This window comes from Anser cygnoides, chromosome 2 (assembly GCF_040182565.1).
Source record: "Anser cygnoides isolate HZ-2024a breed goose chromosome 2, Taihu_goose_T2T_genome, whole genome shotgun sequence".
NCBI lineage: Eukaryota > Metazoa > Chordata > Aves > Anseriformes > Anatidae > Anser > Anser cygnoides.
In genome coordinates this window covers 143,099,665-143,115,333 of record NC_089874.1, presented here as the reverse complement: position 1 = coordinate 143,115,333, position 15,669 = coordinate 143,099,665, and the positions used below count along the sequence as shown (strand labels likewise).

Sequence of the window (15,669 nt, the reverse complement as noted above, 5' to 3'; positions counted from 1 at the left end):
CTTATTTGTCGCAGTGATTTTTTTCGTAGTGATTTTAAAGGGAGTGATCAAATCGCCTCTGATTAATACAGTACTGATTGGTTTTACCTTTTTTTTTTTTAAAACACAGTTCTTGAAGTCCTGTTACTTCCTTTCATTTTATTTTGGAGCTGCTTAACTAACATTTTGTTTAAATGATTCTTGCTTTGGCTCTGCATCAGTGCTAGTAACATTTTGAAAAAAAGTTGATGATTCACTGTGGAATTATTTTCTGTAATCACTTTCATCTGAAAGCTTTAAAGAATGTAGGTTATTGTGAGGTAATTTTTTCTCCTCATGTAAAGCTTTCTAGACATTGAAGGAGTTTGTCATTGTTCCTTTTCACTTATCACACTTTTTTTGGTCATCTGATTTGCACTGAAGTATTAAGGGGGCTGACTGAGCCTCTGATGCTACAAGAGCTTGTTTTGTTTCCAAAATCAAGTCCATTTTCAGTACAGTTCAGCAAGTATTGCTGATAAATCTTCTTTCAAATGATTCCCAGGAGATAACACTGGGATTAGTTATATTATCCGTTGTTCTGATTCCTGTCCAAATGCTGAAGCAGGAACTTGGGGCAGAGTTTGGATTCAGCCTAGGTAAATCCCAGTTCAGATTTGGAACACAGACTTTTTCAGTGAGTCTTCACGTTACATTCTTGCTGTAGGTCAAAGTTAATAACAGGTTTTCCTGTTAAGATGAGTTTTTGCTTCATTTGTGAAATGTGGATGTTTACTGCCCTGTTTGATTCCCCTGGTACTTTTCAACTGCTGCAGTCATCTTCTGGAAGTGTACTGCACATTTTCCATAAAACTTGTTTTAAGTCAACAGTTTTTCTGCACCTATGATGAGTGAGGTTGGGGGGGGTGGCTGTAATTTGTTTTGTTTTGGCTGTCTTTCTCTCTTCCTCTCATGTAAGTTTCTGAAACTAAGTAGTTGGTAACTAAATTCCACCAGGATATCACCTACAATTTAATTACTCAAAGTGGGATATGTTCTGAAAGCATGAGAATTAAGTCTGTCCCCTTGCTAAGTCACTAAAAGTTTGAGTAGGTAAGCAGATCAATTCTTAAAACTGTTCTTTTCTTTTTTTCCCTTTTCCTGTTTTGATATTTGTACGACTACTGTTGTTACCTATCCCTTATCCAAGTAAACTGAGTTCTAACATTTTAAATATAAGGCTTGTCTGCATATTGGAACTTCATACAGAGACATTTTATAGCACAACATTCTTTTCTTGTCAATATATTCATCCAGTTTAGGCTTCCATTCACATCCAGTACCACACTGTTGTGTATGTGATGAATAGTAGCCTGGGGAAGAGAAAGTAGTATTCACTAAATTGAAGTTGTATATAACAAGGCAGGTACACAAGACTTCCTCCACAACTGATAGGGTTAATGACACAAGCAGTATCATAGAAGCAATTTAAGTTAGTGATTCCTGATCTCACTTCAAGAAAGGACATTTGGGGAAAACCAACATTTACAGAACATAGCTAAACTTTGTGAATATCCTGGCACAGATTATTCAGTTTCTAATATCTTCCCCTGTGAAATCTTGCAGAAGAACTTAGCTCTCAGCATTAGGTCCTCCTTGTGACCACATTGCATGAAATTGTTGAAGTCAACAGAAAAAATACAATCTGAAAGAACTTTTCTTCACTTGCCTTGTTTGAAAGATTATTCTACATTATAGTTATCTTATATGCTGCTTCTATAAGTAAAGGGTAATGGGGTGGAAGACGGGAGGCAAAAAATAAATATAAAGAGGTAAGTCACTGTATTTTGATTTTGAATGACCAGAAGGTCTAAAGGAATAATTATAATCTGTAACATTATGCAATGTGTTTGTATTTGGAGATGAGCAATGGTAGAAGAGACACAGACCAGCCCAAAATAAAGCAGAATAAGTGTTCTCGTTCAGAGGGGCCCTCCTAGCAAATAATGTTTTCTTATGCAAAATGTAAAGGATAAGTGAAGAAGCTAGTTTAAAAGAGTAAGAAAAAGATCCACAAAATAAGGATATGTTTGTAGATGTTACCCAGCAGGGTCTGGTGTCTTGAGTTCAGAGGAGCAATTTCAGATTTTGTCACAGCATTGTTGACTTGTGATGTTACAGAGGTATGGCAGAACAATTAACAGAATTCATGCTTTTGTGACAAAATAGTCGTGTTTCTGAAAGTCTGTCAACATAAATGCAGAAATAATTTTTTGGTGTTTCTTAAGGTGTAGAAGATTCAGTAAGAACAGCTGGTAAAGTTTGCTGAAAGTGGTATCCTTTCTGTTAATTTTCTTACACTGAAAATCTGGTTCATGATCCAGTCTGCTCTCAATGGAGGGAAGTTGCCAAAAATGGAAAATACAGTTAACAATACATCTTCATTAGCTGTGCTTCTCCAGTGCTCAACATCAATCTCTAGTTCCCTTAACAAAGTATCTTCACTGTTTGTCCCAAATTCTATTTGTATCTCATGTATTTTGAGATACATCTCTGCTTCACCATCTTTTATTTGAAGCTCAATGCCAGTAAAAACTTTTGGGTTAAGAAAGAGATAAAGAGTGCATGAAGATAAGAGCGTTTTTCAGACATAGGGTATCATAGGAAGGATGTGAAAACAGAAACAGAGAGAGGATAAAAGTAAGACGGGATAATTACACCAGAAGATAGAAATGAATAAGTAATGCTGGGAGGTAGAAATTAAAGTCTCCATGGGAAGAAGGGTGAGTGTATGTCTCAGAAGATTTAGACTAGATTGTGTCTTTATTAAAATGACTTGTAGGTGACGTCCTGTAAGTCTTCTGGAAGATCCCAACCTCAGTTTTCTGTTTCTTGCAAACCTATTCTTTAATTTGCTGAATTATTTGGTAAATAAACGACAAGGACTGGATTTTCTTCAAGGTTCTTTATCTTAAATCAATTAAATTATTAGGTTACTTAGAAGTCTCTTTGATCATACTTCTACGATAGCCACTCTAATCAAGACATCCCCCTGTAGAGATTTACAGGATTATTTGCTTTGCTGCAGACCACAAAAACATTAGCCTAAGATGCAAGTTCAAGGTTGCAATGGATGGCTTTCTGCTATGTCTCTCAAATGACTGAACTACTATGTGATATTTTAGGATGAGTAAACATTACTCAACAGGAAACTCCTCTGCGTAGTGCAGAGTTAGGCACCGACTACAAAACAGAGATTTGTATTGAACTGTGCAAAGTGAAGGGCAGAAAGAGTAAAATGTTTTGTGGGTGAGTGAAGGTTGCAATGCCAATCAGGGGCCAAAGTCCCTGTTGCAGCAGCAAGTACTCAATGATAAATAAGAATACACGGCTAGTTGTCTTCTCACAGTATTACAGGAATTATTTCTATCCCACAAGTGATATTTCATGCCTTTCTGTCCAGGGACAGATGAGCTCTGAAATATCAAATATTTACCAAATTTACATAAATGCAGACGAAGCGAGATTATCTTGTTTGTCCAAATGGACAAAATAAAAGGACTGCTTAGACAGAATGTCATTATCTATTTAATGTGTTCAAAACCACCTATGGGATAGATTCAGTTTTCTTATGCACAACAGTATAAGGTCTTGACTCTCAATTTCCTTGCCAGTTTGTGGGATCAGCAGCTCTGAGCTGATCTTGGGAGTTACAGGTAGGAAGGTTTATACGCTTAAGAGCAGGATCCACAAAACCAAAATTAGCCAGGAGGAAAACTCAGGAGAGGAAGTGGAGCTCAAGCCCAGTGCCTTTCAGAACCTCTAGAGATGAGTAGGATTTTGAGCCATGCTATTCTTCATGCCTTTAGGTGTCCCCAGCTCTTTCCTGCACAACACACACAAAAAAGGGAGTCGAATATCCTGAAAGCTTACCACAACGTGCTGTGGTGTGGTGGGCCTGTCTTCAAATTTCCCTCTGCTCTGTCTGAAAGAAGGATTCAAGCAGGAACAGCTCACCACTACCCCACAAGCAGACTTGGGGGGTGATGGACCGGATCTGTCATGTAGAAATTCATTTTGTAGAAATAACTAAATATCCATTGGCCAGGGAGAAATACTAAGAAAACTGACCGTTTTCAATTGATTGTTTGGGCACTGAGTGGGAACATTCTGCATGAAGTCTATGCCAATAAATGCTTAACTTGTTGACACTGTTCAACTCAAAATCATTAACTATTTAGTGGGGCAGGCATGTGAGCTTGACTGCTGCACCCCATGGGCACCCAAGGAATGAGCCTCTGTCTTTGCAACCCTCTGTCCTCGGTTAACAAATGTCACTGCATTTACATCAAGTGAAACTTTTGTATCTGAGAGGCATCCATCTCAGATCCCCGGCAGCCCAATTATTCAGGTGCCTATCTGCACAGTGGGAGAAATGGGTTTGCTGTCTCAGCAGTAGCAGAGATTCAAATTATACCCATTATCCCACTTCAGTGCCCACCTGGACATATTTTCTTTCCTTACTCTCTAGTAGTCACAGCTCCTGCCTTAGAGGACCATAACTTGACTTCTTCCTGGGCCTTTCTTCCCTTGTTCTTCGTCTGACTAATCATATAGCAGAAATTCAAATGTTCCTGGCTCATTGATATCATTATGATTATTGAGCCAGTATTGCTGTCTGAATTCTCATCACTGCCATTTTACCAGCTTTAAATACAGATGACGTGGTTGGTGCAGGTTACCCTTTCCTGCCCATCCAGTGCTCTGTGGGTAGCCCCAGGAGTCTTGGGGAATTTCACTTTCTGTTGTTCTTATTCTCTGCTCTTCTTTTCTGAATGAGTTTTAGCCTTTACTATTGCTGTGTGATGCAGTGAACCCCCATGGGTCTCTGTCCTGAAAGCACAAAGGTAAGGCACAAGAGGAGACATTTTGGGACAAACAGATACAAAAGCAAACTTCTGGTACTGCTCTCCTACCCACTTGGGAGAAGGAAGTGGGTCCATCATCCATGCTGATGGGAAGGTGAGCACTTTCACAGAATCACAGAATCGTCTAGGTTGGAAGAGACCTCCAAGATCACAGAGTCCAACCTCTGACCTAACACTAACAAGTCCTTCACTAAACCATATCACTAAGCTCAACATCTAAATGTCTCTTAAAGACCTCCAGGGATGGTGACTCAACCACTTCTCTGTGCAGCCCATTCCAATGCCTAACAACCCTTCCAGTAAAGAAGTTTTTCCTAATATCCAACCTAAACCTCCCCTGGTGCAACTTTAGCCCATTCCCCCTCGTCCTGTCACCAGGCACGTGGGAGAATAGACCAACCCCCACCTCACTACAGCCTCCTTTAATGTACCTGTAGAGAGCGATAAGGTCGCCCCTGAGCCTCCTCTTCTCCAGGCTGAACAATCCCAGCTCCCTCAGACGCTTTATAGTGTGCCACATCGAGTTTCATTTGTCTAAACGTCTTTTTGGTAGCATATATGTGCATGGCCCTCATAGACAATATTCTGTCTTTTGAAGGCATCATCGTTGGCCTGAAGGAGGTTGAGGGGATGAAGATGCTCGTGTTCAGCAGGCTCAGGGACATAGTGAAGCAGTGTCACTGCTAAGTAAGCCACCCTGTGTTACTGGAGAAGTGGGAAGGCCCATACAGCAGGTGTCCCTGGGGTGGTGCAGGACAGGCGATGCTAGAGACGAGCTCCTGCCCTCTTCCAAAGGGAGGCTGTCCCCAGGACTGCGCCTCTCGCATGGTGTACATTCATATTTATCCTGTGCTGAGGGCAGAAGGAAGGATGCAAGCTGAAAATGAGGGGCAGAGAAAGCTAAGGTGCGGGGAGGGCACTGCATCCAGAGTGGTACGGAGGAGGCAGTGTTGTGTCCATGGGGAAAAGGAAATTAAAAACAATATAAACGTGAGATGCAAACCGATTGTAAGGCAGTAAGAGTATTTCTAAATAGGTACAGTGTGGTTCTTCCCTTTTCTTTGTCCAAGTTTTCAGATCATTTTCTCCCCACTTTACTTTTACTTTCCCACCTCTGCCTCTGGGCCGAGGCGTAAGCTGCCCTTCCAGCTGGGCTCATGACAGCCCTTTTCCCAAAAGCCCTCTGCCAAAGCCTCTCTTTCCCTCCTCCCATGGCCCTCCCGGCCCAAGGGGCCACCACCACCCCCGTGCCCCAGCCGAGGTCCAGTTACGGGGCCCAGCAGGATGGGGCCATGGGCCATGGCCGGGCGGGGCCTGCCGGCGGTTGTGTGGGCAACAATGCGGGGAGGGTGGGGGGAGAGCACGGAGCAGCTGCCCTGAGCACAGCCGGTGGGGACAGCAGGGGCAACGGGGGAAGCAGGGACGATGGCGCAAGGCAACAGCTACCGGAAGATCGTTTTCATGTGGTCCTTTGACAGTGGCCATGTGCCCCCGGCGATTGAGGACAAGGTGAGGAGAGGCCTCAGTGGTGCCCAGAACCCCCGCAGGGGCTGCCATCTTCCCCCTGCCAATGGCCATTGTGTTTCTCTGAGTACTGGCATTTGGGAGGGGGAGCTGTGCTTGGGTCCCCAGGGTTGCGGGCCTGTTCCCTAAAGTATCTTCTAAAACGTGACTTGGGAACGGCTGCTGTTGGCCTGTGCCCTCTGGAGGGGACTCAGGTGGCCCCCAGCACGTAGGGCTGTGGTGACTAAAGTGAAGCTTGGTCCCTGCTGCCCTGGGCTCTCAAGGCCCCTCTACTTGGTCCCACAGACTCCTCAGCCACCCCCATGGAGAGCTCAAGTCACCCTTAGGCTCCCCAGCCAGAGAGCTCAGGCCACCCTTGGGTGCTCAAACACCACTGCATAGAGCTATGGTCACCTTTGGGCAGCACAAGTCCGTGAACAGCCAGATTTCCCAAATGGCCCATCATGTTTCAAACATGTGCACAGGGCAGGGCTGCAAGCAAGTGCCATGAGAATCCAGCTGGACTCTCCTGAAAGCCCGCCTCCCCCTTTCCCAGGTAAAGAGAACTACAGCAGAAGTGGCCAGAAGCAGGCTGTCTGCTTCAGCTCACTGCACGCCCTTGATCACTGGTGCCTCCCCAAAGGCAGTAGGTAGGTGGAGCTGCCAAAGGCCAAGGGGGCAATTCCTCTGATTTCTGTTTAAATAACCCTGTGTGTTGTGTGCTTAGGGCCACTTTCAGATAGCACACGGCTCTGCGAGAAGGGTGGGCAGTGAGGTCCTCTCCAGCAAGAGCAATTTTCTGAGCTGAGTCTTATCATCGCCTTCTAGGCTCCCATGCCAAAGCAGAGACTTCTCATCAAAGGGGGAAAAGTTGTGAATGATGACCAATCTGTGGAGGCTGATGTGTATGTGGAGGATGGAATTGTGCAGCAAGTGGGACCAAACCTAAACCTCGAGCCCCCCACTGGACTCACCGTGCTGGATGCGACTGACAAGCTGGTGATCCCTGGAGGCATCGATACTCATACGCACATGCAGTTCCCTTTTATGGGTAGCAAGTCAAAAGATGACTTCTATACAGGCACAAAGGTGGGTGTGTGCAACTATGTCAGTGCACATATGCATGTCTATGTGTGCATCTGGGCTTCCTTGGAGGAGTGTCTGCTGGCTATGTATATTAGCGCTAACAGAGAGAATAGAGTATCCATCAAGCACAGGCAATTGTTGCTGTCCCTTGGTTGCGCTGTTGTAATAAGCAGTCAGGGTACCCAGAGGTCCACCTTCCACTAGCATGTTATTTGGGTTCCTTCAGAGACCTTGCTATCTGCAGGTAGCAAGTGTAAAGAACAGTCATTTAACTTGGCTGTCACCATGCCAAATGCAACTTGCCTTCATATGAGCTTCATACTTTTCTGATCAAAGGTTAACCTAAAGCAACAGTTTAACTCCCCCGGTGTGTTGGGAGCACTTCTGTGGTAATCTGATCTTTCTCTGTTAGCTTGAGGGAATGTAAGTTTTTCATCTCTCATTCACTTCTCTACTTAGTGTTTCAGTGAACACTGAGTTCAAATATGCTTTCTAAAAGTAACTCATTTCTCCCAGTTAAGTTCTTTGGAGTTCTTTTTTTCAAATTTTTAGCTGATCTCATTATATTAGCTGCATTAGCAGTATATTACCTAATAGTATTAACAGTGCATCATCTCTATACAGTAAAGATACTCATACAGAGCTCCCTGAAATTTGTAAGCTATTTTTGTGAAGTGCTTTGCTGTACAGGCTGAAATCCTTTGCCCACAGAAGGGATCACATTGCCCTGTGAAATGGCTTGTCTGTTAGCCAGCATCCTCAGAGAGCCAGTTATAACCTTCCCCTCTCATGGCAGAACTGAGGTTTGCTAAGAATGAGAAAAAAATTGTCCCTTCTAACTAAATAGTTTTCACTGATTTTTTTTTTCTGTTGTGCAAAATACTTATTTGCCTACTTGAAATAAGTTAAATTGTTCTAGTTGAAATAAGTTAAATTCAACTCATTTTATTAAATGTTGTGATGTGGAAACCACAAAAGTCTCACAAGCCTTTCAACTTCGCAGTCCTGCTTAGACTGACCCTATTCTTCAACAGGAAATTTTATTTCTTTCCTGCCCCACCATGTTATGAGGGTTTGAGATGGATTGTCTAAGTGGATTATTTGTATATTTTCATACTCTAACAAAGATTTTGATTTTTTTGTGTGTGTCACCCAGAGTACTGGAGGGAGAACTACAAATGACCTGTATGTTGTCCTTAAGTTGCTGTCATGTTTCTTTCAATAATAGTATTTACTCCAACTCAAGATAGATTTGCTGATGTTACTGCTGTTATTTGGAACAGAAATATTTTACACTGCATAGCTTTAAGGACTAGAATTATTCTTCTGAATGCACAGGGAAGTTATGGTAGCTCATTAAAATAGGGTGTAATTATTCAGCAAAACTTTGACAAAAATTATTTTGTCCATCACAGTAGATCTTTTCTACCATAGGTAAATGGCTTCTCTGCCAAACATATCATGTCTCTCCAAGTCAGACATAAAATGGGATAGAAAAAGGAAAAATACACTACTGAATCTCCACCTCCAGAACCGATAGCTGGAAAAGGATTTTAAAATTGATCATTGCAGGTTTTTTCCCACACTCAGTATCTTCCTTAGCTATCTGGTAGAAATGAGGGAACCTGTTATTATATGGGCCTCACAACACATTTTAGTTATTGAAATGGCTTCCACAAGCAGTTTTTGGTCTTCACACTGCTTTTTGTGATAAATGGATAGAAAGAAACCCCAAGTCCACAATGTCTGTTCTGCTTGTCTACAGACATCACAACTTAGGTTTCCTGGCTGAATACAGTGCAGAATTAGATTTTTGGAATACTTACTTTACATGATTTACAGTACAGAAATATATACCTTTTTTTTTTCCTTATTTTTTTCATTTTGTGGAACAAGCCTTTCTTTCTTCTTCTCTTTGAAGACCATTCTTTAAAGTGCCTCCATTGACATTAAAGAGAATCAAAGATTCAGACTAACTCAAATTTAGGTGCCTATGCTATGAAATCCCAAATTAGGAGAGATGAATTCCTTGCTAACTTGCAAAAAGAAAGTAATAATTTGAATTAGCATGTAGGGTTTTTTGAATAATTATTTGCATTGAAGGCATTTGGCACAGAAGCTCTAAAACACAGACTGCATACACAAAACAGTATGTCCTTAGTCACTTGGGTGACTAATGGAAGATTCTAGATCCAATCTAGTGATCAGATGTCACAAAGTTAGATATTGGATTAGATTCTTGACCCAGGTCAAAGTGTGGAAAGTGTTCCGAGTTGTTTACCCAAGGTTGTTATCTAACAAATATCTTGGCAGGAGACTCATAGAGACAAAGTGGTGTTCCAACTATCACAGAAATGATCGCAGTGATAAGCTAAGATTTATCCATTCAGTTGAATAAATAAAGGCACAGAATACTTCTATTCACAAATGTTATAGGAAAAAAGAGACTTTGGTAGGAATTGTTGAACCTGTGACTTTTTTTTTTTCCTTCAAGCTTACAAATTCGCTTTAAGTTTAAATCCCGTTTAACAATTAAGAAGCCAAGCTGTTTTATTAAAAATAAAAAAAAGAATGTCAGTTTGAAGATCTTTTCTTGGAGGCGGTGTATTGTTGAATTCATCACAGAATCATAAATGTTTATGTCATTCTCCAAACTTCTTTTTTTTTTTTTTTTCCGAATATACTGACATATTTGCAATTTTGCTTCTGATTGCTAAGTCAAGACAATTATTTGAAATGTACAGAACACAAGCATTTGTTACCAAAAAAAAAAAAGTCTTCACTTGCATGAGGGCAAGCCAAATATTTTTTTCATAATTGAAAGAAATATTAGGACTTTATAAAGAAGGATTTATGAGCTTTAACGAGACAGAGTCAAACAAATATCTTTTAGAGAAAGAAGGAAGAAACTGGTTGATTTAGAAACAGAATAAAGTAGCTTGAATTTAAACTGTGAGTATTTTGATCTGAATAGATTGTACCTGTTTTGCAAAGGGATGTTGTTCAGAGCAATAAGACAATTTCTCTGACTAATTTTTAAGAGAGCAACAATTGCAATGAAGAAATTGCCTTACTGTATTCACTTCCTCTAGTCCAGGATCTGGTTTCTGACAGTGACTACCAAAGCTCCTTCAAAGGAATAAAAAGTTGTATTCAATTGTCTGTAAAGGACAGTGAAAGTTCCTCATTAAAAAGCAATTTTAATCCTCATAACTAATATGAAATAAGATTTTATGTACTTGCAGATATCTATTTGGAGGCTGTAAATATCTTGGCCTTTTTGGAAATTTGCTGTGCGGTTTTCCAAAATAGTACCCTGTCAGTAACAAAAATAATTTCAAAACACTTTTTAAATCCTTCTGGTGTTAGACAGGAGTTTGGGGATTCTCATACTGGATTTTTAAACTTCTTTTTTTTCCTTTGTGTATCTGTCCCTTAATGCTTTTCTGTTACACAGGCTTGTTTTTTTCAACTAAGTAGACTCTGAGTAAGCATATCTCAGGTTGTTTGTTGTCTTTTGGTGCTCTTTCTCTGTGATCCCATCTGCTTAAGAATACTCACTGATGCATGCTGCTGACTCATTTCCAAATCTTCGATAGGATTATAAGTGCAAAAACTTCCTTCTCAAAGGAACATCCTTCTCAAAGGAACCAAAATTAATGTCAACAATCATTTTGCAAGTTCAGACTTCACTCAAGAAAACTGCATTGACTTTTGGCTTTTCGGTGTATCAGTATGTAACTGTTAGACAGGGAATCAGAGAGGGTGGGAGGAACTATGCATTTTTCTTGCTGATTGCTAAATATTAACTTTTTTCTTTCAGGCTGCTGTAGCAGGAGGCACCACTATGATCATCGACTTTGCCATTCCTCAGAAAGGCTCCTCTCTTATTGAAGCTTTTGATTTGTGGAAAAGCTGGGCAGACCCAAAAGTCTGCTGTGATTATGCATTGCATGTGGCAGTTACATGGTGGAGCAACAAGGTAGACACAAACACTGATCTTCAGTTCCCTGAATTCATACCATGTCTGCCTTGAATAAGTCCTCAGGTGGTAAATGTAGTTGCCTACAGTGTTATAGTTAGTGCATTTTTCTATGTGCAAACTACATTTGGAATAGTCCACACTTTATAAAAAGTATGTGTATTTGAAAAGTCTGCAGATAACCTACATCCTTGGATAATATTGCATGAGGTTAAAGGAAAAGGAAGCAGGTTGTGCAAAGTCAAGACCAACCAGACCAAAAAGGACAAGAGTTTGTTTGTTTGTTTTTGGTTTTTACCTGAATATTCAATAATCTACATTCATGTTAAGTCTCAGGATTGGGGTAGGGATGATGTATTAATAAGGGTATATATGAAAAATATGGCAATTTTATTTGCAAAGGAAGAATTTTATTCCTCAGTGACTGCAGTAATAATTTCTTAAAGTAAAACAGAATCAGAGGCAAGAATTTCTTAAATGTGAGATTATCCAGAAAATCTTTTCGGAACTTAAGTATGGGAGAATCATCCTCATTGTGTGAATGTTTGCTGATTGCCTGAAAGCTTTACTGAGGAAATGAACTTTTCATGTACTTGACCGATGTTATACAAGACCACTTAGAGAACTTGCATCGGTCATAAATATACTTAGTAAATTCCATTTTTAAGTATGAAGTATGAGTACTTCCTCTATTTTTTTTATTTTTAAAATACGTAAACCAAAGCCTTCACTCTGCAAACTCTCCATCTTTGGTATTCTGTGCACTAAACAGACTGACTCCAGGTTCTAGCTTAAAGCAAAGACATGCAATAAATTCTCCAATGAAGTTTGAGGAATAAGCATTTGAAATAGCCTTAGTAGAGAAAAGTGGAATTACACTGAAAATACTAGTCAAACGAGGGAAGTGTAAATCAGCGAAATGCTCTGTTTTGTGTTAAGAAGTTTAACTTCTGCTTTTAAAGGCCAAGACTGAAAAAATAAAAAGTTCTGATGTTTTGTAGCCATAAAAGACCTGGATAAAGTAGCTGAGGAGTTTGGTATATCATACCCTTCTCATTTGCTATCAAATCCTCAGGATTTGAAGTCTTGGTTATAATCATACATTCTTTAGAATGCCTTCCTTTAGTATTAGTAATTTGTGATTAAGAAAATAAGTGAAAAAGAAATGCTTTTTGCTTCCACCTTTATGCCAGAGTAGGGTCTTATGTCCAGTATTTATTTTTTTTGATAATTTCCACTAAAGCTAATGCTCCCACCCCTCTCCCAGGTGAATCCCCAATTTTTTCTTTTTTTTTTCTTTTTTTATTAATGTCTCACCTTTCTTGGGCAGATCCAAACATATTATTAGAGAAAAGATGAAATACAACGTTTTACTTTTTCAAAAGAAACACATGGAAACTGTAAGAGCATCATAGATGCACACCAGGTACTGTCACCATCATTTTGATGGGAAGGAAGAGCCAAAGTTAGTTAATAGATAGTTCTACCTAACTAACTGCCCAAGAAACCTTTGGGCTAAAATCTACATTGTTCATTCTTCCTTGGGATATACAATTGTGTTTCACAAACTCAAGCAGAAACAGGGAATCTTATCAAGAAGTGCACATAGGAAAGAAAGCAGGCTTGCATATAGAGTTTTGGAGCTGTTTAATTTAGGGACAAAATATTTCAAAAGGCTGTGTGTGTGTCATTTAGCATTAGAACACAGCTCTAGAAGATAAGAACTTTTCTGTCACTGTCATTTGTCAGGAGACTGTTAGGATTCAATTCTGAAAATCAAATTTTTACATATCTTTATGCTCTGTGTTATAGGTTGGATAATAGTTGTTGATATTGGACAGAGTGTTTTCAATATCAGGAGGTTTTCACTGGAATAAAATTATACTTCACTGTCTTTTTAAAAAAGCATTCCTTTCCAATCACTTTGTACCTCCAACATCTGCACTATAGTTGGGCTGGTTTGTATACTTTGAGAAGCAATTTGATGCAAGAGGAATAGTATAAATCAGCCTTTAAATGTGCGACTTGGACTGTTAGGACTGAATATATGTTTGATGGGTGTGTAAAGGAGAGGTGCCTGGAGACTAGAGGATAGCCAATGTCATCTTCAAGAAGGGCAAGAAGGAGGATCCAGGAAACTACAGGCCAGTCATTCTCACCTCTGTCCCTGGAAAGGTGATGGAACAGCTTGTTCTGGATGCCATCTCCAAGCAATTGGAAGAGAAGAAGGTTATGAGGAGTAGTCAGCATGGATTCACCAAGGAGAAATCATGCTTGACCAACCTCGTTGACTTCTATGATGGCATCACCAGCTGGGTAGATGGGGGGAGAGCAGTGGATGCCATCTACCTTGACTTTAGCACGGCTTTTGATACTGTCTCCCACGACATCCTTCTAAGCAAGCTGAGAAAGTGTGGGATAGATGAGTGGTCAGTAAGGTGGGTTAAGAACTGGCTTACTGGCTGAGCTCAGAGGGTGGTGATCAGCGGTGCAGAGTCCATCTGGAGACCTGTGACTAGCTGTGTTCCCCAGAGGTCAGTGCTGGGTCCGGTCTTGTTCAACATCTTTATCGATGACCTTGAAGAGGGAATAGTGCCCACCCACAGCAAGTACGCCGATGATAAAAAGCTGGGAGGAGTGGCCAACATGCCAGAAGGCTGTGCTGCCATTCAGTGAGACCTGGACAGGCTGGAGAGCTGGGCAGGAAGAAACCAAATGAGGTTTAACAAGAGCAAGTGTAGGAGTCCTGCACCTGGGAAGGAACAACCGTATGTATCAGTACAGGCTGGGGGATGACCTGCTGAAGAGGAGCTCTGCGGGGAAGGACCTGGGGGTCCTGGTGGACATCAGGTTGACCATGAGCCAGCAGTGTGCCCTGGTGGCCAAGAAGGCCAATGGGATCCTGGCATGCATTAAAAGGAGCGTGGCCAGCAGGTCAAGGGAGGTGATCCTCCCCCTCTACTCTGCCCTGGTCAGGCCTCACCTGGAGTACTGTGTCCAGTTCTGGGCTCCCTGGTACAAAAAAGACAGGGATCTCCTGGAAAGAGTCCAGCGGAGGGCCACAAAGATGATATGGGGCCTGGAGCATCTTCCCTATGAGGAAAGGCTGAGAGATGTGGGTCTGTTCAACCTTGAGAAAAGAAGACTGAGAGGGGATCTTATCAATGTTTATAAATACCTAAAGTGTGGGAGACAAAGGGATATGGTCAACTCTCTTTTCAGTGGTTTGTGGGGACAGGACAAGGGGCAATGGCCACAAAATGGATCACAGGAAGTTCCACACCAACATGCAAAAGAACTTCTTCACAGTAAGGGTGACGGAGCACTGGAACAGGACGCTCAGGGAGGTTGTGGAGTCTACCTTTCTGGAGATATTCAAGGCCTGTCTGGACGCCTACCTGGGCAACCTGCTCTAGGGAACCTGCTTTGGCAGGGGGTTAGACCCAAAGATCTCTGGAGGTCCCTTCCAAACCCTACAATTCCATGATTCTGTGATTCTATAACGGCTTGTTGTTGCTTCATACTTTAAATTTCTTTGTAGAAAGTTAACAGGTAAAATTTTATATTGCTGTTTTGTGAGAATTGCTGACTGTCTTTCAGGTGAAGGAAGAAATGAAAAGTCTTGCTGAGAACAAAGGTGTCAACTCCTTCAAGATGTTTATGGCCTATAAAGATGTATACATGCTCAATGATGAGGAATTATATGCAGCCTTTTCCTGCTGTAGGGAACTTGGAGCAGTTGCTCAAGTCCATGCAGAGAATGGCGACCTAATTGCACAGGTAAGCATTTGTCATTTTATCCATCAAATTCAGGAATATGACTAGTGCTGTTATCTAAGCACTTCAATAGATCATTGTAACATAGGGAAAGGCTTTTTCCCCTATTTAACTTCCAGGGAACTAAAGACAAACATCTTGGCCAAAATCTCAAATGATGCTTGTGGTGGGCCAAGAAATTGTAAGCTGGAGTACTGGGTTCGGAACAGACAGGAAGCAAATGGGCCTGTTCTAATGAGTTATACTTGCAGAATAACATACATACTTGCAATATAATATATATATTTGGCTGATGAAGAAAGCATCAATCAGAGACTGACCATGGGCCAGGTTGAAGGGGGAACACTTGGACAAGCATTTACATGTCAGGTGTATGATACCTGGTTTTATACCTGGTCTCTCCAAACATAGTCAGGACCAAATCCAGAAGTACAG

General features: G+C 41.1%; 1 protein-coding gene across 1 annotated transcript in view; it reads left to right on the top strand.

Annotated features, from left to right (window-relative positions):
* The first annotated feature begins 6,218 nt into the window (after positions 1–6,218).
* DPYS (dihydropyrimidinase) overlaps positions 6,219–15,669 on the top strand; it is a 34,460-nt gene continuing 25,009 nt past the window's right edge. Inside the window, exons 1-4 of the mRNA XM_013179932.3 lie at positions 6,219–6,395; positions 7,218–7,478; positions 11,299–11,457; positions 15,058–15,237. Coding sequence (XP_013035386.2) covers positions 6,312–6,395; positions 7,218–7,478; positions 11,299–11,457; positions 15,058–15,237 — 684 coding nt within the window. The 5' untranslated portion in view covers positions 6,219–6,311. The remainder of the gene's footprint in view (positions 6,396–7,217; positions 7,479–11,298; positions 11,458–15,057; positions 15,238–15,669) is intronic.